Raw genomic sequence first — 27,783 nt, 5'->3', positions numbered from 1 at the left:
TGTTGTTGCTTAGTAAAAAAATTCTTCTAATAATTTATTTAATTTGACTCATTTATATCGGCAATTCAGATACATATAATACATTTTAAAGTAGAAGACTTTAAAATGATATTGCCAGTATTTATGAGTTGCGTTCCTGGGACGACTTTACTGAAAGATAGTTCATTCGATTACATGAAATCAACCTCAACTCAAGAATATCCGTCACAAAAAAATCATAGCATGTGATCTGTCTTTAAAAAGACAACCACATGCAACGGTGACATTAACATTCACGCGTTAGAGATCTCATAGTAAATCATATGTTTCTGTTCTTCAGACTTTTCCATACTTTTGATCTAGGTACTTTATCGAGTGCTTTTTCCATATCAAGGAAACTGACGTACGTCTTTTTCTTCCTAGTTTAACGTAAAAATGTGATCTTGTGTATATCTACCAGGTCGAAAACTACTTTGCGATTCTTGTAATGTTGGTTCTATTATTTTTCTCAGTCTACTCTCTACTGTTAGCTCATAAACTTTCATCACTGTACTTAACAGAGTTGTTCCTCTATAGTTGTTGCAATTCTTGAGTATAGTTGTTGTATCCATAGTTGTTGTATCCGTACAAACCAAAATGGCACTTTTTACTTCATTAGAGGATCCTTTCGTACTGTCTTTCGTACTGAGTCTGAATCTTTTCCACACTGGTTCATTATTAGAGGCACCATGATACCAATTTTCTTTGTTAGACAAGGTCTCTACCGAAAAATCTCTTGACTAAATCGATAACAATAGATACTACCAATTATTGGATATTAAATTGGTTGATACTGAAAAGTTATCGCTTGTTCGTATATTGGCCATATTTGGGTTCTCTCTCTACTGTGTTCCCTACTTATGGAGTGTTGGGCGCTGTTGCGTTTCTTAGCCACAAGCACAAGTGAAAGATGGCTGATTGGCTGGATCAGTGCATCCTCTCTGTTTTTTTTTCCGTTCTTTTCCATTCCTCTTTATTTCTCACTCTGTTTGATCTCTTCATCTCAGGCCAATTATTTCATGATCTCTTGTTGTAGTTATTCTCCGGCTATCATCCGGTCTTCTTCTTCTTTTGTCTGCCTGGCTATATCGATGTTAACATCTTTTTACTTCTGTTCCTATACAAGAAACTATTAATCTGGCACACTCTCTTCTAAGAGCCAACTCTATCACTATATCTACCACCAATTCCATTATTCAATTACTACAATTTTGTCTAGCTCAAGACTTCTTTGTATTTAATAATACTTTTTACAGACAACCTGATGACCTAGCTATGGGCAGTTGTTTGTCTCCTCTTTTAGCTGATATTTTTATGGATCATTTAGAATCCACACATATCATAAAAAACCCTGAAATAGTCCATTGGTTTCGATATGTTGACGACATTTTAGTCCCTATTTCAGGTAATTCTGAATCAGCTGATCTATTACTTACTAAAATTAATCAAATCCACCCGAACATCAGGTTCACTATGGAACGAGAGTCTTTCCAATCAATTAATTTTCTTGACCTTACCATTTCCAGATTAAACGACCATTTCGATTTCAGTATCTATAGAAAACCTACACAAACTGATCATGTCATACCGTTATCCTCTCATCACCCAATGTCACATAAATATGCAGAATTCCACACTTATATGTACCGACTAGAGACAATTCCATTATCTCCATCTAACTATAATAAAGAACTCAATATTCTCCGTCAAATAGCATTTAACAACGGTTACGACCCTAATCTTATAAACAAACTCATCCAAAAGAGGCACCTTAGAGTCTTGAGAGAGACTGCTTTCCCCAGAGACTTGACCATTAAACCCCTCTATGCTTCCCTACCGTATCATCATGAACGTGTTTCCGGTGATATCAGATACCTTCTTAAAAGAGCAGTTGATAACACTCACATTTCTAAGTACCAAATAATCTAGGACAGTGTCTTAGCAATTCTAAAGACCCTATTAACTATATTATTCGTAGTGGAGTCTATATATTACAATGCTCCAATTGTGATGCTACATATATAGGAAGAACTTGTAGATCACTAGCTTCTCGCTCCTTAGGACATACCAAAAGAGAGAACACTTCAACTTTCTCACAACATCTCATACAAAATAAACATACTCTCAACATCCCAGAAGATGTCTGATAACATCCCTCAAAAAAGCTTCCTTAAAATTGGACCTGTATGAGGACTTAGAAATTGTTAAAGAGAAGCAGAAAAGTCCTAATTGTGTTAATCGCCATGTTTCTTTTAATCGAGTTTTTCAACCCCTACACCGACAGCTTTTTTCATAACACACATCATCTATATCCTCTCATCGTCTGTGTATCATCATACTTTCACTATCATCTACCTTTTTTATTTCTATACAAATTTTCTGTAAGCAACATCCTACTTCAATCTCTCAATACATTTTATTTACATTTTTTCGTTCCATATTCTTATTATTTCACTTCTACAGCAATTTAGATATACTTCTACATATTCGTTTTATTTTCTACATTGATTATCTCCACATCTTTCCACCCTGATTCTCCACCCTTTTTCCTTATACATCCATTCATTTTCGGGCGGTTTGGGGTTGAGTCTCTTGGGTTATCGGTCTTATCAAGTGTTTTTAGTCTCATTCTCATATTTCTCAATATTTCTAACACCAACATATGGATATTTGATAATGTACACCAACATAAACTTTAAATTCATTGGCTGAAGTAACAAAATAGTTCATAACGTCGTATTGACAATCTGTCACTGGCATACTTCTAATATTCGGTAATACTATATATTATTTATCTATGCTTCTAAAGTTCTTTCACCTTTCAGTTCAGTTGACACTCAATTTTCAATATGTGAGGTTCATTCCTTGCATATCACATCCACGTGGGTTAGAGTCCTGTGTTGTCCTGGGTTATATCCAGAAATATTTGCAGCATACATCTGTAATAATAATAATATGTAGTATCATTTAAGATCTTGAAACTTTTAAAGGGTTTTCACCCATAACCTTTTGGTGGCTCACACATGCATGCTATTGTAAGTATGGCCTCTGTCAATTCTTAACCTGAGTCAACTTTTATAACATTGTCTATTATTAATTAGGTTATACTTACTATGTTAGGACTTAACACTGATGATGGATTACCTATTCATCTGAAAACGGTTTGTTTTGTGATGTAACCCTTATTGGGGTATTTAAATATACCTTTTACAAAGGATCTTGTATTTTTTGTGATTTATTGTATACAGCCAGTTACAGGAATTTTATTTTTCTCGTGGATTTTTATATCATTTTGGTCTTTTTTTAGTGTATGTCCAATCCACTTCCACTTTCTTATTTTAATCGTGATGGTTATTTTCTCTTGTTTTGATTTTTTTCTTCATAGTTCTGCGTTTGTTATTTTATTAGAACATTATATTTTTAGGGGTTTTCTCACCGATTTATTTATAAAGAGTCTACTATTCGTTTTTCTACATCTAGTATCGCTTTTTTTCCATGATTGATCCCAGATTTGTAAAGTTATCTACTTCCTCTATTTGTCTTCCATTTAGTTTCTGGCTGTTATTTGTTAAGAGTTTCGTTTTTTATGTATTTATCTTAAGACCCATTACATTGGAGTATTTTGCAAGCTTGTCGATCTTCTTCTGTATATGGTTGCTTTGTTTCGGTTAGGACACAAATATCGTCTGCGAACTGTCATCCAGTAAGTCATTATATTTATATTTCTTTGCCATTTTCTAGCTTGTTCCAAGATAATTCTTAGGCCGCACCTACATTGGATTCGTATTTCTCCGATCCGATCCGATCCAACGTCGGTTTGAAAACAATCTCATGGTATTAAATGGCTGCACCTACATTGGATCCGTAAATCGCCCGATATTGAGCGATTGATATAAGCTACTACAGCAGAGAACCAGTTCGACGTCGGTCGATAGCGGATCGGATCGGAGAAAAACGGATCCAATGTAGGCGCCGCCATTTAATACTATGGGCATTGATTATAAACTTACCCTGTGTTTATTAATCAATGCTATGGGTTTATTTTTTTAATCCGACGTCGGATCGGATCGGATCGGAGAAATACGGATCCAATGTAGGTGTCGCCTTGAGAGTTCAAATGTAGTCGATAGTGGATCGTTCACCGCGAAAGCCTGCTTGGTCGCTTCTGAGTTTCTTGTCTAGCTCCGACTTCAGTCTATTCAATATGATGTTATACATTATTTTGGATGTGGAACTCAGCAGTGTTATTGTTCGCAATTCTCGCATCTACTTATATCGCCCTTTTTTGGTATCTGAATGATTACATCCTCATTCCATTCCTTTGGTAACTCCTCGTCGCGTCGGCCCATTCGTGCTGTTAAAGAGGTTGTGTAACCAGGGCCGTAAGTACGATGTTGGGGGTCCCGGGGCAAATGTGATCTGGGGCCCCCTACCGGGGGTCTCGGGGTTTACCCCCCAGCGGAAGGGGAGGGGTAAACCCCCTATCTCTCATTTGGAATCATCAGGAAAACGTTTTACGAAGTTGATTGCTTCGTTTTGAAGGTCTTGTTCGTTTGCATTCAAAATGAAATCAGGTTGAAAAACTCGGTACGTATCTAACACTGCTTTAATTCCTTGAAAGCGAGTGTCCAGCTGATGGCATAATGTGTCGATCTTTGAGTAAAACACAGTTACGCTAAAGCATGACTTGGTATCTTAAAGTTTTTCATCTTCGCACAGTTCGTCGGAATGTTTTTCGTCTTCTGCATTATTTTTGGAGCGAACCCTACTGGTATTCCCCAACGTTGACACATATTTGAAACCTCTTCAAAGAAGGTTTCAAATTGTCCTTTTATTTCAGTTAGTTTTAAGAAGCTCTCTTCAAGTAAACTGTAAGCTGTTAAAAGGTCCAAAGATTTTGATTTCAGTGTTTTCGAGACAGTGTTGAGAATTTCAAGGATTTTATTTTGCACAACTTAGTAACAAAACAAATTTGAATGATTCTAGTTTCTTTTTTTTTCAGTTGTGTTGCTTCGTCTCTTTCATTTCTTTTGTTACTTGTCAGAACTAGACTTGAAAGGCACTTCAAAACATCGCAAAATCTGTGTTTTAATGTATTGACTGCATCAAATCTTCCAGCCCAGCGTGGTCCATTGAGAGGTTTTAGAGTTACTTTCGAGGAAAATCTTTTAGATTGGTATAAAGACTTCAGTGCCTCCCAACGAACGATACTGTTCGTTGGGAGTTGGAAAATATGAAGATATGAAGGTTTATTTAGAAAAAATGTAGGAAGGGGTAAACCAGTTTCCTAAGCAAATACAGAAAATTGAAAAAATGGAAGAAAAATTCGAGAATGCGTTAAAATTCGATATGGAAAAAGTGGAAGAAAAATTGAAGGAGATAGGAAAATGTCAAAAAGGAGGAGACCTTCGAGAAGTAATAATTGTATACAGCTCTAATGAGATCAGAATACAATTTGGCGGGGATATTCGAAAACGACATCCGGTACCTTTCATTAAAATCTTAAAAACAAATTCCAACATAATATGCAGAATTTTGAAGACTGCAAAGAAATTATAATATGCCATCTAAAAAACGGAGCTGCTTTGTGGTTTTAATGCAAAAAAATGAGGTGACTTCATGGAGAGAGATTTTGAGACAAATTTTTTTATAATGGTGCAGGTGAAACAGGTTAAAATCGATCATTGAAGTTGTTAGAATTAATATGCCGTGTACTTATTACAATCGGACAACTCGAAGTCGAACTTGACTGAAAGTACTTTAAAAAGTTTATTTGACCTCGTTGCAATATATGCACGGCTAACCAAACGGAGGCCCGGCGGGGGCCCCGGGGCATTGCCCCGGTTGCCCCGATGGTAGTTACAGCCCTGTGTGTAACATTTCTACTGATTTCTTTGCGTCGGCTTTTATTAAATCTATCGGTAGGTTGTCACTTCCAGCGGTTTTGTCACTTTTTTGTTTTTGTATTTCTTCTTTGGTAATTTTATCTGTACTAACTTTCAACTCCTGTATTTAATTTTCTTGGTGTATATCTAGTATTGCCTCGTGTTTGGAATATATTTCTTCGAAGTGTTTTTCCCATCTTTGTATTATTTCATGTTCTGCTTTAATTATATTTCCGTGTTTATCTTTGATACTACTACTTTTAGTGTCTTTCATGTCAAATTTCGTATCATGGTGTATTGTGTTTTCAGATTGTTTTCTTGCGAAACTCTCTCTGAAGTTTTCAGCGTATCATTTACGTAATTCCTTTTATCTTTTCTGGCTTGCTTTTTAACTAGTATATTTTTATTTTCTTTCTAGCGGTTTTCCTTTTTCGGTGTTTTTTTTTTGTAACATTTCTTCTTTGATTTTCTTTCTTTCTTCTATTAGTTGTAATGTGTCTCGGATTATTCATTTTGTATTTTCTCTTTTTTTTTTCATCCCAATTGTTTGGTTTGCGATTTTTGACATTATGTCCTTAAAGTTCCTCCATATTTACTACATTGTTTCCTCATTCTGGGGCGCTGCTGCTTGTTTTTGTTTCAGTTTTTCGGTGAATACGATTTTTCTTGTTTAAGAGCTTCAACAGTTTTTCTTATGTTTACCTTCCAGTTCTTCTCTTTGGCTAGTGTCATGTTTGGTTTTGCTCTTACTAGCATGATGTCTGATACCAGGTCTGCTTCTCGTAGGTTCCTAACATATTACAGCCAGCTTTTCCATTTTGACTGGATCAGTACATGGTTAACTCATGGATAACCCGTGCCTGGATTCCAACCATCCAATAAGAGCCTATTTTTCTTTAAAATTTATATAAATAGTAATAATAATAATAACTTTTTTAAATGTATTAATTATTTAATAGAAATATAGTTGCACCAAAAATTTAAATTTTTAAGATTGCAATTTTTAATTAATATATTTTTTAATATTTAATATTGCAATAAATAAAATTTATATTTCAATAATTAAACATTGTTTGAAGTGCAACAACTAGCGTGGAGTTTCTCTATACTATGTACAGCATAATATAAAGTCCTCACGTAAGTATATTATAAACCAGCGCAGCGGCTCCAACAACTAGCAGAAAATATTATTGGAGAAAATCAGACGGGCTTCAGATGGGGAAGACCGACAATGGATCAAATATGTAGTCCAGCAGGTCTTTAGCAAATCATGGGAACACGACATTGATGTTCACAACGTGTTTGTAGACTTCAAACAGGCATACGACTTAGACGAAAGGAAGAGAATTCACAAGGAGATGGACTGGCCCCAACATTGTTTAACCTGGCACTGGAGTATGCGGTTACGCAAATGCAGACTGGACGAGGAAACCTACTGACCAACAGAACCGTTCAACTGGCCGCTTATGCCGATGATATTAATATTATGAGTAGAACATCAACAGGAGCACAGGGAACATACGCAGAGTTAAAAACGCAAACGAAAAGGCTAGGTTTGGAAATTAACGCAGGAAAAAACAAAAATAATGATACAGACGAGAAGAAATATAGTCCCACAAAACATTATACATGAAGATGACATTGAAACGGTTGGAAAGTTTACATACCTGGGAGTAGAATTATATGCCGATGGATTAGAAGATAGAGAAATACGGAGAAGAATAACACAGGCAAACAGAGCTTATTTTGCCCTCTCCCATATATTTCGGTTTAAAAGTGTCCACCGAAATACAAGGATGAGAATCTATAAAACCTTAATTCGACCAATAGCATGCTATGGCAGTGAATCATGGGTCTTGAAAGAAACATCCAAAAACAAACTCGACACATTCGAAGGTAAAGTACTGAGGAGAAAACTAGAACCTGTGAATTCGATACAGCAACCAGTTTTATCAACTTTATAAGGAAACACCCCTGTCAAACTTCATCAGAATACAAAGATTGCAATGAGCCGGACATGTGATAAGAATGGGAGAGGTTAGGCTACCAAAAAGAGCACTGAACGCTTGGATGCAGGGAACGAGACCGGTTGGAAAGCAAAGAAAGCGCTGGGAAGACACAGTAAGCAGCGATGCACAAGCATTTTCAGGAGTCCATATATGGAGAGGATGTCCAGCGACAGATAAACAAGGCTGGAGGCGGAAAATAAAGGGAGCCAAGGCTCAATTTGGGCTGTAGTGCCGCAGAAGAAGAAGAACAGGATGGGAGGACGAACTTCCTTTTTGAACATTGTTGTGGGTTGTAAAATATGATAATATTGCATCTTTTTGTGCCTGCCGTTCCTGTTCTCTTGATTTTTGATTTTTTTTCGTTTTTCACTGCCACTTAAATATTTGTAACTTATGATAATAACGAAACGATTACTTAGTTAAGAAAAGTAAGTGTTCAAAGAAATTTAATAAAACGACTAGGTACTGATTAATGAATAGGTTAGTAATGATTAATGAATAGGTTAGTAATGATTAATGAATAGATTAGTTGATCTAACTTAAAAAGACCAAGACTGAAAACTAATACAAGCAAGCAATACTTTATCTTTGCAAAAAACGGCATCAAACATCAAACTATATTTTAAATTTAAAAGTGCATTTTGAATAAATATTATGACAAATAAGTGACTATACCTCTTGTACCTCTCGTACCTCTTGTTAATCCTTGGGAGGGGTGTTTTTTTTTTTAAATGCTGACAAGGCAATCTACCTAGGTACTCTTATTGCAGTTTTATGATAAGAATGGTTTATGTTTTATGAATATAACTAACCAAATTTGTCATCATTTCCTGTTCGTAAAATTAAATAATTTTGAAAATTTAATTTGTTTTTTCAATAAAAATATTCTTTTGGTGATCTTTTCGGGTCCCATTAAAATGCGGGCCCGAGGCAGGGGCCTCATGGGCCTAGTGGTAAAATAGGCCCTGCATCCAATGGCACTACTGTTACGCTGGGATGTCCACGAGTTACTTCACGCAAAGATCCCTGGTTCGAAATTAAATTATAGAAAATAACTTTCGATTACAGAAAATTACCCCTATTAAAAATACGCAAGTGTAGCTTAAAATAAAGTTTTTATTTGGATGTTATCCGAAGAATGTTACAAACTCGACTGACTTAAAAACATAATATCCAATATCTACACATTCCTTAAAACTGCAATACGTTCTTATCATGGGTTTCAATCTCAAGTGGGCTGGCTAGTACGCCCATCATCCCTTCACCTTAAAACAACGAAAAACAAACCATATGGCTCGCCGTATGTATAGAGCAGAAATATCTTTTAAACACGGACACTGCCATATTTTATAATGACTCGACATTCTCCCACCTTGGGGAATTTGACAAAATTTCTCAAAAAATACAGAGAGTCACGAAAAATTACAATAAAATATCAAATAAAGTGAAAAGTAAAATATATCAAAAACAAACGAGTCATGAAAAAATCAAGTCAAGAAAATGTCACTTGAATCTTACAGGAGTTTTAACTACCCGGCCACTTCGCGTACATCTTTCATTTAAATCGGGTGCTCTTCTTTTTGTCACTCCCGCACTTATTTCACTTGATTCTTCCTCAGCCTGGAGCTGACAACCGTTCTCGTGAGGCACTGTCTCTGGAGCCGCATCCCGTAGGGTAATACCCTGGATATTCTCGCCAGCAGTAACTGCCTCCACGACTTCCACTGGGTAAAGCCTTTGCAACGGTCTCACAACTAATCGCACCTGATTATCTCTACCGGGTAAAAGTTCAATAACTTTTCCTAAAGGCCACTGAAGACGCTTGATGTTTTCGTTGCCTACTAAAACGACATCCCCGATAGACACTTTAGAAACTTTCGTCTTCTTCGTTCCCGCTTTGAGTTGAGCCAGATATTCAGCACGAAATCTTTTTCGCAAATGACTTCTCAACTCTTGCAAACGGCGTATTTTGCGTGTGAGAGAATTCTGCTCTAGCAAATCACAATCCGGCAACTCGTAACTGACTTGCTCACGTAAAAACATACCTGGCGTCAACGCGGCTAACTCAGTAGGATCATCCGAAATATACGTCAATGGCCGCGAGTTGACTATACTCTCACAATCACACAACAATGTCAATAAGTCTTCATAATTGAGAGACGCTCGACCCAAAACTTTTCGCAAAAGTCCTTTCACAATACCTATTAATCGCTCCCAAAATCCACCCCACCATGCAGCTGTAGGTGGGTTGAAACGCCACTTAATACGTTGTGTAGAACTATATTCCGCGATCATATTCCAGTCCAATTGCTTAAGCGCGTTCTCAAGTCCCGTAAAATTCGTTCCATTGTCACTATAAACCGTTCTCGGGCATCCACGCCTGGCAACAAAGCGACGGAAAGCTTGAATAAATGCATTTGTTGACAAGGAGGTAACGAGTTCCAGATAAACTGCGCGATAAACGGCACAAGTGAACAAACAAATCCATGCCTTCTCGCCCGATTTCAAGTAAAGAGGCCCAGCTAAGTCCACCCCGGAAATCTCAAACACTGCAGCATCTCGAACTCTATCGGCCGGCAATGAAGGCGTTTGTACTTCGAACGATTTCCCATCTTGTCTCTTGCACACACCACATGCTTTTAAAATGGACCGCACAATCCGTCTACCCCCTAAAGTCCAATATTTTTCGCGGAGCAAACTAAGCAGTCCCTGTGTACCAACGTGACAAGAGTTTTTGTGTAAGCTCAAAATCAACTTGCGCACTATAAAATGTTCACCCGGAAGTAAGATAGACAGACGAAAATCTTCCGTGTCAATTCTCTCGGTAACGCGAGTTTTTAAACGTATAAGTCCAAATTCATCAACAAACGTGTTTAGCGAGGAAATTCGTTTCGTATCTGAACCGAACGCTTCTTTCTGCCCTAACTTCAACACAAACATTTCGGCTTTGTCGATTTCCTCCGCGACCAATTCCCCTGTAAGTTTTCCATTTGAATTTCTCGTATTGTAACAAAATCGTAGCGTCCAAGCCATCATTCTTAACAGTTTTGTGTACTGAGAAAAGTAATGCAGGTGCCAATCGTCGGACGTCATATTCAATAGTGACGAAATGGCTTTTTTCTTTTTCTCAGTGCCGACTTCTTCTTCATCAACCTCTACTTGTTGTTGGGGCCAATAATTTTCGTTTCTGTACAACCATTCCGGGCCTTCCCACCATCGAGATTCAAACAATTGCCGAACACCACAGCCTCTTGATGGAAGATCGGCAGGGTTGAGAGAACCAGGCACATATTTCCAACACTCAGCATTGGCTAAATTTCTAATCTCCTGAACTCTATTAAAAACAAAAACAGACCAGTCATCCTTACGTTGAATCCAAGAAAGAACCGTAGTGGAATCACTCCAAAAATAGGACTCAACATGCTGAGAAAATTGTCTTTTGACTGACTGATAAAGTCTAGCACCAATAGTGGCTGCCAACAGTTCCAATCTAGGTATAGAAATCTTCTTCAAAGGAGCCACACGACTCTTAGCTGCTACAAGAAAAATCGAAACACCATCATTCCGAAGAACTCTCAAAAACACTACGGCTGCATAAGCTTTCTTACTTGCATCTGAAAAGGTGTGCAAACTCCAATGGTCAGCTTCAATGGGCCCAGCCTGGATCCAACGTGGAATCTCAATACTCGACAGTTCAGGAAGATGAGTAACCCATTGACAAAATTCCTCAGCCATGTCATTCTCGACTGGTGCATTCCATCCCAGGCGCTTTTCCCAAAGTTTCTGCAGCAACAGTTTAGGGAACAGAGATACTGGACAGGTAAAACCGATAGGGTCAAATATACTCTGAGCTACAGAAAGCATCAGTCTCTTAGTTATGGGTTCTTTTTCGACCACGCCCTTAAAAATTTCACCATTGATTTTTAGGGTGTCTCTTGAGGAGTCCCAGAGAAGACCAAGAAGAGGGACAACTGTTTTTGTACTACCAGAAGACTCCCACCCTCTCAAATCCATCTTAGCTTCCTCCATGATGGCAGTTGCTTCTGATACGAACTTTCTCAACTCATTCTCATCGGTAACACTAGTCACACAATTATCTACATAGAACCCAATCATAAGCCTTTCAATTGTATTTTTAGAGTACGGCATATCATTACAACATTTCTCCAGCGCCTTTTTTAAATGAAATTCTATAGTAGCACCCAGAAGAAATGGACTACAGTTGACTCCAAAAACAACTCTCCTATGTCGAAATACAAATTCCTTTCCTTCATTGTTTACCCATAGAAACCTCAAAAAATCTCTGTCCTTCGAATGTACAGAAATTTGAAGAAAAGCTTTTCGAATATCCGACACCACACCTATTTTTTGTTGTCTGAACCGTAATAACACAGAAGGAATAAGTTCAATAAGATTATGCCCTACCTCTAAACACTGGTTCAAAGAAGGACGACCCTGTTCATGAGATGATGCATCAAAGACTGGCCCAATTTTCGTGGTTTCGCTAGTATTTTTAATAACGGGCCTGTGAGGCAAATAGTGCACACAATTATTCTCTTCGGGATTATTTACTATTTCGATCACACCCTCGTTCAACCACTCATTGAATATTAAATTATACGATTCAAACAAATTGGACTTTTTCAATTTATTTAAAGTAGTATCTAACCTTCTTCTAGCGACAACTAAATTATCTGAAATTAAAGGATGCTTGTTCAACCAAGGTAACATAACCTCATACCTACCTTCGTTGTCACATCGGATAGTCTCATAGAAAAAATTCTTAGCCTCCTTGGCCGCCACCTCTCGTGTCAATTTTTCTACAGGATCGGTTATCCCAATAATATCAAGCTCCCAGAGTTTCGCCACAGAAGAACTATCAACAAACAACGCAATCGACATCATAGATGTGCTGAAATTAGAAGCAACTGCCGGCACCTTGCCCATAAGAGTCCAACCTAACAAAGTTTCAACTGCTACAAGACCACACTGTAACTGATATTTCCTCCCTGTATACAATTTGCCTACAACATCAGCTCCTAACAAAATCTCAATTGGTGCTATATGTCCGACATCGCTGAGCGAAATATTCATGCCACTAAGTTCCTCAACCCAAGGGCCGTGATAAACAGGAGAGACATCTGCACAAATTTTTGGTTGATCTAAGGCATCAAATGAACAAGAGTAAGCTCCTTCACTCGCAGTTACCTTGTATAATTTATGTCGTTGTTCAGAAGTACTTTTACCGCCAAATAACGTATGTACGATATTTTCCGTTCCTTTAGCAGAAAAACCCATTTCTTGTGCGGTACGCTGTAAAATATATGTTCTCTGCGATCCAGTGTCAATAAGTGCCCTTACTTGTTTAGTACCATGTGCACTTCTTATGTTTACTCGCAGAGTTTGTAAAAAAACCTGTGTATTATTCAAATTCGCTAGCGTCTGATCCTCAGTCCTATTCTCTTCCGAGCGGCTGATACTTGAGGTCGATGTATCAATTTTGTTAACAGGTAAATCAGGACACATCAAAACAACATGGGATTTACAACACAAAATACAATTCAAACGTGCTCTACAGTTCTTCGAAGAATGTCGCACCTTCAAACATCGAAAACAGGCTTTCTTTTCTGACAATGTTCGTCGTTTCTGTTCCATAGACAATTTTTGTGCTTTAAAACAATTGATACTGTCATGCTGTCCTTCGCAAAAAATACACCTGTCAACCTCATAATTTATCAACCCAGCAGCGGTCGCTGACGGCTGATCAGTTCCTTGCTTTGGTAATTTTATATTCTTCTTTTCAACCAGGTTATTGGATTTATATTTATTTTCAGTCGATAAACCAAAACCTTCCGTTGCTAAATTAATTTTTTGTTCATTTTGAACTTCATTTTGTAGAAAACTCATTAGCCCACTTAATCTTGTCTCCAAAGTTGAAACTTCTGCAGATTCTTCGACATTGTGCATGGATACGGAACCAGAAGGCCTTAAAAACTGTGAAGATCTATGCCATAGTCTGATCATATCCTCCGGTAAACATGACTCAATAAGGGGATACAATATTGCCGCATATTTGTCAGCAGTTATGCCTAAGGTCTCAAGTGAACGAAGTTGACTCTCTATCATATCATATAGTGCAGAAACATTACAAGAACTACTAGGCACTCGACTCAAAATTAACTTTAAGAGCTCCCTAATATATACTTCAATCTGGAGATCCTCTCTGCCAAACCTAGACTTCAAACTCTTTATAATTTTTGAGTAATTATCGGCTACTGCAGGAAAACTCTCCACTAAACGTCTGGCCTTACTACCGTCTACAGTGGCTTGTCTCAAATAAGCTATTTTGTCGTTTAAATCAATCGATGGATCATCATGCACTACTTTGAACTGCGACCAAAATGGAAGCCAATCTATCAAGTCCCCAGAATATTTCTTGAATTCGATTGGAGGTAATTTAAAACTGCGCTTACCTTTTATTGATGACTCTGAACTTACTAAACTGGGTCTGTCTTCACATTTGTACTTCAGTTCATAGTAGCGTGTGCTGTATCTATCCTTTGCCTCCATCTCACTGATTAATTCTGCTTCGGAAGCCGTTTCGACCATAGCTTCAAATACCGCACTTTCCACGACACAAAGCTAATTGTACTTAATTTGTAAAAGTTCCCACTGTACACTAGTTTGTTGCCAGGGTCGAGTGTCCACCGTTTCAGATAACAAATTGTCCAACACATTAGCAGCTGTCGTAAAAACAGTACGAAGCACTGTTCGGCGTTTTGTTTCTAATTCTAATGCCATATTTCTCGCTTACAAGGGTAACAACTTCGGCCGAGCCTCACGACAAACGAATTTATTCGCCGGAAAAAAGTTTACACTAAATAAGCGGAAACAACTAACTTTTAAGCACACCCGTATATATTTAAGTCCTTATCGCGGTCGCCAAAATTTTACGTTGGGATGTCCACGAGTTACTTCACGCAAAGGTCACTGGTTCGAAATTAAATTATAGAAAATAACATTCGATTACAGAAAATTACCCCTATTAAAAATACGCAAGTGTAGCTTAAAATAAAGTTTTTATTTGGATGTTATCCGAAGAATGTTACAAACTCGACTGACTTAAAAACATAATATCCAATATCTACACATTCCTTAAAACTGCAATACATTCTTATCATAGGTTTCAATCTCAAGTGGGCTGGCTAGTACGCCCATCATCCCTTCACCTTAAAACAACGAAAAACAAACCATATGGCTCGCCGTATGTATAGAGCAGAAATATCTTTTAAACACGGACACTGCCATATTTTTATAATGACTCAACAACTACAGCTCAAACCGGGCCTTAGCCTCCTTCAGCAAGCTTCTCCAATCATTTCGATATACTGCTATTCTTTTCCCAGAACGCGTGTTTAGGACCTCTTCTAGTACCTTCTGCACCTAGATTAGGTTAAGATAATTAGAACTTGAAAGACAGTTTATGTTTCCTTTCGATTCAGATGCGGTTCAGCATCCCCAGATAGCTGTTTCTGTCTCTAGACTTCTTCAGTGGGGCTACCTGAATACCTCTCAATCAGTGGATGAAGCGGAATGTGACTGCATATTGTAGAGTCCTTTTCCCCTTCTTTATTCGTCATCTGCTGTCTTATAAATTGTAAAAGTCAGATATTAAGGATGTTACCAGAAAATAGTTCCACGAAAAGTTTTCATATTTAAATTATTATTTATTTTTAAGAAATTTTGCATCTGGACTTTCCATCATTTCTAATTAGAACTTATTTTTAGTGTAAACCAAATTTTTTACAGGTTATTTAACATTTTATTTTGTTTTCTTTTAGGAAGGAGATGAAGTACATCCGATATACCTCAGTGATCAGATCGGTGCTAATGTCTTGTATCATTATGCTTCACAGGAGTGCTATAGCAGCTAGTATACTAGTATACGTATTTACTGGAAACGCCTTAACTGCTAGCTATGCCTATACCGTAACATCATACTACAGGCTTTTGTATACAGTTACCAATTTCTTACCCACAGCTATTTCCCAAGCTGCGGAGTTATATGTTTCCTCACGGAGAATCCAAACATTTTTATTATACGACGAAGTCGAAGACGAGAACTATATAGCTTTAGACGAAAAATCACACAAAGGGAACGGAATTAAATCGTTAGAACTTACCATTAGAAACAAAGAACCAGGCATTCACCTCAAAAACGCTTCAGCTAAATGGTTAAAGTCTTCCCCCGAAAATAATTTGGAGAAAATTAACATGGACGTAACTCCAGGAAATGTTGTGGCTGTTGTGGGTCCTGTAGGTAGTGGTAAAACTACTTTGTTACACATTATTTTAAAGGAACTGGAATTACAGTCAGGATCTGTGGACGTCCACGGGGTTGTTTCTTATGCATCACAAGAACCTTGGTTATTTGGTGGTAGTATCAGACAAAATATCATTTTTGGACAAAAGTTCGATCAAAGTAAATACGATGAAGTAGTTAAAGTATGCGCTCTACAAAGAGATTTTACTTTATTTCCTCATGGTGATAGGACTTTAGCTGGGGAAAGAGGGGTGTCACTTAGTGGGGGACAAAGAGCTAGGATTAATTTAGCTAGAGCCGTGTATAAAGACGCTGATATATATCTACTAGATGATCCTTTATCTGCAGTTGACGCCCATGTTGGAAAACAACTATTCGAAGACTGTGTTACCGGGTATCTTAGTAGCAAATGTGTAGTTATAGTAACTCATCAGTTACAGTACTTAAAAAAACTTAAACACATATACTTAATGAGAGATGGAAAGGTTAAGTTGTCTGGTACATATCAGGATTTAAAAAATTCCAATACAGAATACAGTAAACTTCTTACTGATATAAAGGACGAGGAGGAAACTAGGAAAATATCGAGAACAAGAACGCTTTCTAGGGAGGAAGAAATGTTCGAAGATAACGAAATTCAAATATTGGCGAAGGAGGCACAAAGTACAGGCAAAATTTCTGGTCGTGTTTATATGAACTATATTAGAGCTTCGGGCCATCTTTTCCATATATTTCTGATCTGTATGATTTTTATTACCAGTCAGTTTATGGAGAGTTTCTCTGAGTACTACGTTACTTACTGGTAAGTATTTTAAAATTCTAATTAATCCTTAATTTTAGTTTTTAGTTCTATTATTCTGATAATATCATTTCAATAATTGTAAAGGTGGGCCAAAGAAAAGTCCACCTCGATATTTGGCAGTAGTTATTATATTTTAAGGAAATGCCAAAACAGGTCGATTTTTATTTTTATATTGCAATTTTTTGGCATATATTTCATACTAGTGACGTCTTCCATCTGAGCGTGATGACCTAATCGATGATTTTTAAAATGGGAATAGGGGTCGTGTGGTAGCTCATTTGAAAGGGTGTTCAATTCTCTATTCAGTAATATAAACATTGACATAATTATTTATGCAGCGTGGCCAAATTTTTTTTAATTAATAATTGACAAAAAAAAAGAAGAATGTATGTAATTTATTTAATTCAAAATACATTTTAGTGCTGTCCGAAATCACAAAAAAATATATGTTTATTTCACAAATAAACATTGCTTTTCGCTTAAATTAAATGTTCAAATTTCCAAGAGGCAGGTGGATGGCGGGAGCTGGCTTGAACATTGAATGTAAGCGAGAAGCAATGTTTATTTATGAAACAAACATTTGTTTCTGTTTTCTGACAACAGTAAAATGTATTTTGAATAAAATAAATTACACACTTCTTTTTTTGTCAAATAATTTAATTAAAATTTTTTTGGACACCCTGTATGAATAATTATGTTAATGTTTATATTACTGAATAGAGAATTGAATACCCTTTCAAATGAGCTACTACTCGACCCCTATTCCCATTTAAAAAAATTATGATGCCCAAATAGATGACGTCACTAGTATGAAATAAATATCAAAAATGAAGTAAAAGACATACATACTCCCAATCATGTATTGTTAACTTCCAACGACCGGTTTCGCTCTCTATAATTTCCAGAGCATCTTCTGGTCAACGGTTACAAGTAAACTAAATGCTACAAATAAAAACCAGACTTAGAAAAATGTCTGGTTGTAAAAAGATGCTAAAAAGATCCTTAAGATCAAGCCAATATTTAACAATATATATAAATTAAGACTACAGACAAATACATATGTATGCACACATACTGGCAGTAACAAACGCTCTTATGCTCGCAAACACATTCAAATGTATGCAGTCTGTGATTATGCAATGTTAACGTGTTGCACTTACATGCCGCTACAAGGGACCTTGTAGCGGCATGTAAGTCTACGGTTGCATAGAAGTTTACGGTTATGTGTTGGATACTATTTATTATTATTAATCGAAGTTATCGATTATTAATTAAAGTTACTAATCGAAGTAGCACAGAAAACGACAATAAATATCGTTCCCATACCACCAGATTGCCAACAGGTGGAATACTTTTTTAGTTACACTTCCTGAGATTTTCAAAATTTATAAATCAAACAGGATGCCGATGAAATTAAGATCAGATAATTTTAAATAATTCACAACTCATCTGCTCAGCGTGGTAAAAGTTCCAACAAGAAAGATTCCTTAATACTCAAACAAAAGAGTAAATGAATTAAAAATGTATAAACATTTTTAATTTCTTTGCAACACGAAAATGCAGCAGCTGCATAATACTCTGGTTAAATCGGAGAGTGCAGGAAGAGTCTATACCGGTTTCGGAGGTCTTTTCCCCCTCATCAGTAGTCCCATATCCTCTAACTGGTATAGACTCTTTCTGCACTCTCCGATTTAACCACAGTATTATGCAGCTGCTGCGTTTTCGTGTTGCAAAGAAATTGAAAATGTTCATACATTTTTAATTCATTTACTCTTTTGTAGGAGTATTAAGGAATCTTTCTTGTTGGAACTTTTACCACGCTGAGCAGATGAGTTGTGAATTATTTGAAATTCTCTTATCTTAATTTCCTCGGCATCCTGTTTGATTTATAAATTTTGAAAATCTCAGGAGGTGTAACCAAAGAAAGTATTCCACCTGTTGTCAATCTGCTGATATGGGAACGATATTTATTGTCATTTTCTGTGCTATTTCGATTGATAACTTACTTTGTTTTTCGGTACTGACATTTCTTTCTTTGCAATTCGGAAAGGCCAAAAGTATCATAGCTGGAGAAATCTGAGAGAAGAGGAAATGGGACTACTGATGAGGGGGAAAAGACCTCCGAAACCGGTATATACTCGTCCTGCACTCTATCATTTAACCAGAGTATTATGCAGCTGTTGCATTTTCGTGTTGCAAAGAAATTGAAAATGTTTATACATATAGTATTTTTATTACAAAAGCGATATTACGTAGGTCAAAATTTTTGACGTAAGAGAACTGTCAAAACGTTAGGATGTGACTTTTCATTATTGTCATGTTTATTATAAACATGGCAATAATGAGTCACATTCTAATGTTTTGACAGTTCTCTTACGTCAAAAATTTTGACCTAAGTAATATCGTTTTTGTAGTAAAAATACTATACCTAATTTTAGTCTAATCTAATCACAATCCCAATTAGTTATTTGCGTTTGAAACATTAGTAATTGCTCAAACATTGAGATAAGACTATAGAGCGATTTTTAAACGCCTTTTCACTTTTAATTTTATATAGTATCTTCATCCATGATTGATAGATAGTACATACTACTATTTCATAGGACTTGAATAATTAAAATTATTCTATAATCTACGTTTTTTTTTATTTTAGGGTCAACATTCAACAAGTGAATTCCCAAAACCTGACTGAAACAGTTACATCCAATTCAAATATAACAACAAATTTAAATATAACATCCAACTCATCTTTACCGAAAGCGCTGAGAACCACCGTTCAACCTGAAAACCCGTACGAAGGTTGGTGGTTAACGCCCTTGTTCACCAGCGAATATACTGCCATCTACTACTTACTCGTAGTAATATCTTTGATCATCATGATCTTGGGACGGTCACTTTATTTTTATCATTTATCCTTAACATCGTCGACAACACTACATAACCAGATGTTTCAGAATATTATTTACAGTCCTATGAGGTTCTTCAACATCAATCCTTCTGGAAGAATATTAAACAGGTTCTCGAAAGATATTGGTGTTATGGATGAAAATTTACCAATGACTCTTATGGATACTGTTCAGGTAATTTGTAATTTGTAGGATATTTAAAATTATTTTACACCATGTTCATTTTTGTTTTCCCCCAATTTTGAAAAAAATTGTCCACGTCCGTCTCTCCGTCCGTCTGTTCGTTTGTCTGTTCGTCCGTCTGTCTGTCCGTCCATAAACGTAACTCCTCTGTCATTACACCAGGTAGAATGACAAATGAGGTGTCGAATGAAATCTTATATCGAAGGATGGTACTAAAGGTGAGAAATAATTTGAGCTAAGACTTCCGGTTTTAGAAATGCAACCGGAAGTACTGTTATAAAGTCGCCGGAGTAGTACAAGTGACATATTATTCAACGCGGTTTAGTAAGGCGAGAACAAATATATACTTCCGGTTTTATTATTGCCTGTTCGTTTGTCCGTTCGTCCGCGAATATAATTACTCCGTTATAAATACAGATATAATGACAAATGGGGTTTCAAATGAAAGCTTATAACCCAAGGATGTTATTAAAGACGAGAAATTTGATATCGCACCTCCGGAGTTGCAACCGGAAGTACTGTTTTAAAGTCACCGAAATAGTATAAACGATATATTATTCGACGTGCCTCAGCAAGATAAGAACAAATGTATACTTTTGGTTTTTATATAATTTAAGGTTAAAAAGTTCTAACCGGAAGTGCCATATTATTGGGACCGTGCAAGTTCGGAAAAGCGACACCTGGTTTCATAGCTCGGCAACATTTTTCGCACTTTTAATTATATTGGCCAATCATATTTTTCCTGGTTACTGGACAATTGTCAAGTGCATAGCCCAAAACAATTATAAGAAGAAAAAGTAATATTAAGGCTATGTTATTAAAAGGTAAACAATTGTATGTAGTAAATAAAATTAATTATTAGAATGCACCACTACAAGCAAAATACAATTAATTAAATTTAGTTTTCCAATATAAATACCAATGAGCAAGGGTCGGACCGAGGATACAATCCATTGCTCTCCGTAGTGAGCAAACCCCAAGACTTATGGTTTTCTTAGTACAAACATCTTCGAGAGAATGGAAAAAGCTTTAAAATGGCGTATGACAAAGTTTAATACACTCATTTATTGTTAATATAATTGCGAGAAATGTCGAAATTTCACAAAAAATTAATTTCGCAATAACTATTCGAAAAATAAGTATGGAGCTTCGAAATTTTTGTCAAATGAGGGTTCTTTGGTGCTTAATATGTGACAAAAATTTCAAATCGATTCATTCAATTGTTTAAATTTTATTCAAATTGTTTATCCCAGAGAGCTTTTTTTTTCAATAACATAAGTCAGAAAAAAATAATGTTAAAACCATTCTATAGGCGTCAAATGGAACAGCATGAGCAAAACTTTCACATTGGTTTAAAAAAAGTGAATAAAAAATGTATTTATGAGTAATAAATAATTACGCAAAAGTATGTTCAATTTTTCATTATAGACTTTTAATTTTTTTATATAATAAATTATGTATATTTATTAAAAATTTTTTATCAATTATCATATAAATAACATTACTTGTTAGTTATGCTTATGCACCTAAGAAACGATAAAAAATAGATTTTTTTGAAAAAGAAAAATTGTGGATACTTTTGCGTAATTATTTATTGCTAATAAGTACATTTTTATTCACTTTTTATAAACCAATTTGAAAGTTTAGTTCATGCTCTTTCATTTGACATAATATGTAGGATGGTTCTAACATTATTTTTTTCTGACTTATGTTATTGCAAAAAAGGCTCTCTGGGATAAACAATTTGAATAAAATTTAAACAATTGAACGAATCGCTTTGAAATTTTTGTCACAAATTAAGCACCAATAAGAGCCCTCATTTGGCAAAAATTTCAAAGCTCTATACTTATTTTTACAATAGTTATTGCAAAATTAATTTTTTTTTGAAATTTGGACCTTTTTTCGCAATTATATTAACAATAAATGAGTGCGTTAAACTTTGTAATGGACTGGCCTAATCGAGCTAGAACGAGTTATTTCGCATTGGACGACCTCTGTAATATTTTGAGTTTTGGTGGAGAAAAAGTTGATGTAATTGATAGGAGTCACAGTGAAGTGAATTTATTGTGTTGTGCCCCTGCTGGTGATATTTCGGTGAGTGAAATTTAGTTTTACTGCACTTACTGGCACTAAATATAAACATTCACAACACCATATTTGTTAAACAACTTTTTGCTTCTCTTATCAGTAATCACAACAAACCTATTATTGGAACAACTAATCAGCTGTCGATAGGCAGCCAGAATTACGATGAATAATTACTGGTTGCTGAACATAATATACACAAATAGACGCTAAAAATAAAAGATCATCTCCAGGGTTGCTTTTGACTACGAGGGCACCCTAAATAAAAAAATATGAGTTCACCAACCGAAGATACCACCACAATGACAAACACCTCACAGCCTTCCACTTCGTACACAGCAGCAGTAAAGAAAAACATACCACCGAAAGTATCCTTCCCCAGCAAACAGCAAGCCGTAGTGATGCACTCTGAAGAAGTCCTTAAGTTATATGACTACGTCAAATCCATAGGAGACATTATCGGACCAAGAAATATATGCTTCGCCTCAAGGATCTCAAACAGCAGAATATGTATTTATTTAACCAAAATCGACCTAGTTGAGCAGCTTATTTCCACAAACCCTACTATTAACATCGGAAGCCATATCCTGTCAGTAAGAAAATTAGTCACACCAGCAAAACGACTGATCATATCTAATATATGTCCCTTAATACCACATGAAATGTTAGAGACCGCCCTGAAAAATATAGGACTTCAGCTAGCTTCTCCAATATCATTTCTACGAGCTGGTATTCCAGGAGATGAATGCAACCATATTTTGTCCTTCCGTAGGCAAGTATATTTTGTGCCACCCCATGATAATCCTGAAGTTGAAACATCCCTGATTATTCCATTTGACAATCTTGATCATAGAATATTTTGATCCACAGATAAAATGATTTGTTTCTTATGTAAAAGACCTGGTCACACTGCATCAAATTGCCCCACTCCTGAATCTAATCAATCAGAAAATTCGAACAAAACACCTTCCCCTCCTTCTGATATTTCCCAAGTTGCAAGTCTAAACACACCACCGGTAGCTCCACAAGACCATAATTCGGAAACTCCCAATGACACGCAAAAAATTAATACAGATTCAAAAGGTGCAAAGAGACCAAAGTCATCGGACTCGTCAGAAATAGAACAACCAACTAATTCAGAGTTTATCATACCAGAGCAAGTCACAAAAAAAGCAACTCAACCCAAAAAGAAACTCAAAAGGGACTCTTCAATTCACGATGACTGCAAAATATCTTTGGAATCCAAGAATGCAATCAGAGACCACTACCAAAAAGATTCTTTTATGTTACCGGTTGATAACTTCATAGCTTTCTTAGAGAATTGTTACGGTAAATCCAGCCCACTGAGTGAAGCACTTCTGTTTACAAAAAATATAGATCTCCTCTCTGATATTTCCAAGATCCACAAATCACTAACAGATAGATCTCTCAAAAATCGACTCACTAGAATTATTAAAAAAATTAAAATGGAACTAGGCTCAAGTAATTCTGACGCAGAAAGCATAATCTCGGTATCCTCACAGGACAATTTCGAAGAAGACCATTTCTCTGAAGGTCCAGCCACATCAGAAATATAAAGTAATCATTTTCAATTTAATCCAATGGATTTGCGACGGGTTTTACCCCCGTCTAGAACGTATTCAACAATTAATTATGGACACGAATGCTGATATTATCTGCCTACAAGAAACAAACTTCAAGCAAACGGACAAGGGTTATCTTAATGGTTTTGAAGCACATCACTTTTTAAGAACAAATTACATTAGAGCTAGCGGAGGGACTTCGATATATATTTCTAAAGACTACTATTGTCAAGAAGTACACTTAACTACCACACTAGAAGCTATTGCGGTTACTCTTTGGTGCCCAAATATAATTACTATCTGTAGCATTTACATACCACCTTCCCACAATCTTACTGAATCTGAACTAATAAATTTAATTAATCAACTTCCAGCCCCCTTTATTTTAGTAGGTGATTTTAATGCCCATAATTCACTTTGGGGATCGGAAAAAACATTTGGTAGAGGAAAAGTCGTTGAAAATGTTCTAAACTCCTCGAACATCTGCATCTTAAATACTGGATCTTATCCAAAACACACTTCAACATTTCTAGTGGTACTTTCTCCTCAATTGATCTCAGCTTATGTGATCCAAGGTTAACACCACTTCTAACTTGGGCCACAATGGATTTCCTTTATGATAGTACCTATCTTGATTTCTAATTCTATCAGCAAACCCAGAGCAAAAATTTCAAGATGGAAATTATCTCAAGCTAACTGGAAAATTTTTTCAGACTTCATTGAAAAGAAGATCAACCAGCTACAACTGTCAGAAGATCCTGATGCAGCACTAGACTCCTTAGTGAGTTTAATCTCCCTAGCCGCTGAAACACACATTGGAACATGCACAATATCGGCTTCTCGAAAAACTGTACCCTGGTGGAATACTGAATGTAAGAACGCTATCCGAGAAAGCAAAACGGCATTAAATAAATATCGTAGAACCAGAACCGAGGCAAACCTGATCAAATTCAAACAACTAAAAGCTATAGCGCGACGAGTCATAAAACAAAGTAAAAAAGACTGCTGGAATAAATATATATCCTCCATATCTGTTGATGCTACTTCCGGTCAAGTTTGGAAGAAAATCAAACAAATGCATGGGAAAACAACACACTTGTCAATTTTAGCCCTTAGTTTTCATAATTCAATAGTAACGGAAGATGGCCAAATTGCTAACATCATGGCAACTCATTTTCATAATAAAAGCAAAAATGACCACTACAAAAATACTCTAATTCCCCATAAAGTTATTTCTTCTACTACAGATCTGTCAGGTGACCTTCACGCTTTAAATTCACCTTTCACCTTTCAAGAGCTTACTTTTGCGATATCCACGCTAAAAAATTCTGCGGCAGGAACTGACAATATACCATCCATATTCCTCAAAAATTTAGCTATCAATGGACTTACAAAATTACTTTCATTTTATAATTCTCTTTGGATCAACGGAAAGTTTCCTAACCTATGGAGACAATCAATCATTCTTCCAATTAAAAAACCCGACAAACCTTCAATAGAGCCATCCTCTTATAGACCCATCTCATTAACTTGTTGCATGTGCAAATTAATGGAAAAATTAATCAATAATAGACTTATCTGGTTTTCTGAAAAGCATAACATAATTAGCTCGGTTCAATCGGGATTCAGACCACAACGAAGCGCAATGGACAATTTAGTATTACTACAAAATCATATAACCGAGAATTTCAGTAAGAAACATGATACAGTTGTGGCGGCCTTCGACAATATTCCAAAGAATGTAATATTACAGAAACTCATCGATAATAATATTACAGGAAATATTTACGCATTCATAGATAACTTTTTAAATTACCGTAAATTTAAAGTTAGAATAAATGGAAGTGAGTCGCATGTTCTCGAACAACTCAATGGTGTACCTCAAGGCTCTGTTTTAAGTCCAACTCTGTTCAACTTAACAATTAATGATATTTCAGAAGAAGTTAATCAACTGGTAAAAGCTCTACTGTACGCTGATGATCTACTTATTTACTGTAGTGGACCAAGCATATCCAGTACATCAAATCTTATTCAAAATACTGTAAACAACGTATATTCCTGGTCAACACAACATGGCATCAAACTTTCCAACTCAAAATCTAAAATACTAAGATTTACCAGAAAGCAATCAAGTGCTCATAACCCGGAAATATATCTAAACGATGTTGCTTTACCCACAGTAAATCATCATAAAATCTTGGGGCTAGTATTCGATCAGAAGTTAAATTGGAAAATACACTTAAAAAATCTAAAGGACAACTGTGCTGGTAAACTAAACATCTTGAAAACACTTGCACATCATCAACGGGGAGCAGAAGAGAAAATGATGCTGATAATATACAGATCCCTGATTCGTTCCAGGTTAGATTATGGTTGTTTTTTGTACATGACTGCATCAAAATCTGATTTAAAGAAGTTGAATCCGATACACAACAGTGCTCTGAGGCTATGCTTAGGAGCATTCAGATCCAGTCCCTCAGATAGTTTACACGTTGAAGCTCCACTTTGGGTCAGACGCCAGCAGCTACTACTTAACTACGCTGCTAGGATATCAGCCACTCCCAGTAATTTAGTATATTCTTTGATAGCTAACCCCCAAGAAAATATTGGTCTTACTTCGGGCAAACTACCCACGATTCGACAGCTACTCTGACCGCTTTTACAAAATATAGACTTGACAGCTACTTCCCCCAATAAGATCTCCTCCGTTCCTCCTTGGAATAAAACTATCCCCAAAATAAATACTACCTTAAGTAAATATCCCAAACATGAAACTCATCCGTTAACTCTCCAACACATGTTCCTAAATACTGTTAGCCAATTACACTCTGACCTAATAATCTACACTGATGGCTCCAAGAATAATGACAGAGTTAGTTGTGCAGTCACAACGTCAACAGAAATCATCAAAACATCGACCCTCCCATCATTTTGCAGCATTCATACAGCTGAATTAGTAGGAATACTTCACGCAATAAACTCTTTATCACATAATTACGCATCTCCAGCAATTTGCACTGACTCCTTAGCATCTCAATTCCATAAAAAATATTTTCACAAGACATCCAATTGTTAAAGCCATCGATGACTCAATTAACTCACTGACCTCTCAAGGGGTCTATCCGACAATCATCTGGGTACCCTTTCATGAGGTATTCAGGGAAATGAAAGAGCAGACGCCGCAGCGACATCAGCACTATCATCAACCAGTGATCCTGAATGTATCCAAATAGACAAAGATTTAAAATGTCATTTTAAACATTTAACAGGCAACTGCTGGCAAACCCATTGGAATAGGCTGCCTTCGAAACTGAAAGAAATTCAACCGAATATTGGTACATTTACACCGCCGAATATCTGCAGAAAATTAACCGTAGTACTTAGAAGACTGAGAATTGGGCATACCAGACTAACCCACGGATATTTAATGGCTTCTGAAGACTCTCCTATGTGCCAATATTGCCAATGTCAGCTATCAGTGAAACATATCCTATTCGATTGTCCAAAATATCAACATGAACGACGATTTCATGGACTCAAGAGTAGCCTGAATGAAGCACTAAACTCGCCAACTGATATTCTCCACACCATAAGCTACCTAAGAAGTATAAATATTTTCAATAAAATAATATAAATGTTCATGTAATGTAAATCACTAGTATCTATGTATTAATTGTATGTATGTATTGTTCAATAATGTATAATTGTACCTGTGTCAATGATCATTGTAATCGAGACACGTTAATTCAATAAAAAAAAACTTTGTAATACGCCATTTTAAAGCTTTTTGCATTCTCTCGAAGATGTTTGTACTAAGAAAACTTACTGTTTTCCATTATTTTGAAAATAAGGGAAAAATGCCATTTTTTGACAATTGTTTATAAATAAAAATGGCCGCCAGATCCTACGCAAGAAATAGTTGCAATTTGTTCTTATAGGTATTACCTGTCGACAAAACTCTTCAATACCCTGGCTGTTGAAGTGTCACG

General features: G+C 36.2%; 1 protein-coding gene across 4 annotated transcripts in view; it reads left to right on the top strand.

Moving 5' to 3' along the window:
- LOC114330915 (ATP-binding cassette sub-family C member 4) overlaps positions 1 to 27,783 on the top strand; it is a 242,880-nt gene that overhangs the window by 191,853 nt on the left and 23,244 nt on the right. For all 4 annotated transcript variants that reach the window (XM_050660979.1, XM_028280354.2, XM_028280353.2 and 1 more), the window contains 2 exons: positions 15,754 to 17,037; positions 19,691 to 20,117. In XM_050660979.1, coding sequence (XP_050516936.1) covers positions 15,754 to 17,037; positions 19,691 to 20,117 — 1,711 coding nt within the window. The remainder of the gene's footprint in view (positions 1 to 15,753; positions 17,038 to 19,690; positions 20,118 to 27,783) is intronic.

The sequence above is a fragment of the Diabrotica virgifera genome, chromosome 9 (genome assembly GCF_917563875.1).
Source record: "Diabrotica virgifera virgifera chromosome 9, PGI_DIABVI_V3a".
Classification (NCBI taxonomy): Eukaryota; Metazoa; Arthropoda; class Insecta; order Coleoptera; family Chrysomelidae; genus Diabrotica; species Diabrotica virgifera.
Note: the sequence above shows the minus strand (reverse complement) of the source record. Positions and strands in the feature narration are given on the sequence as shown.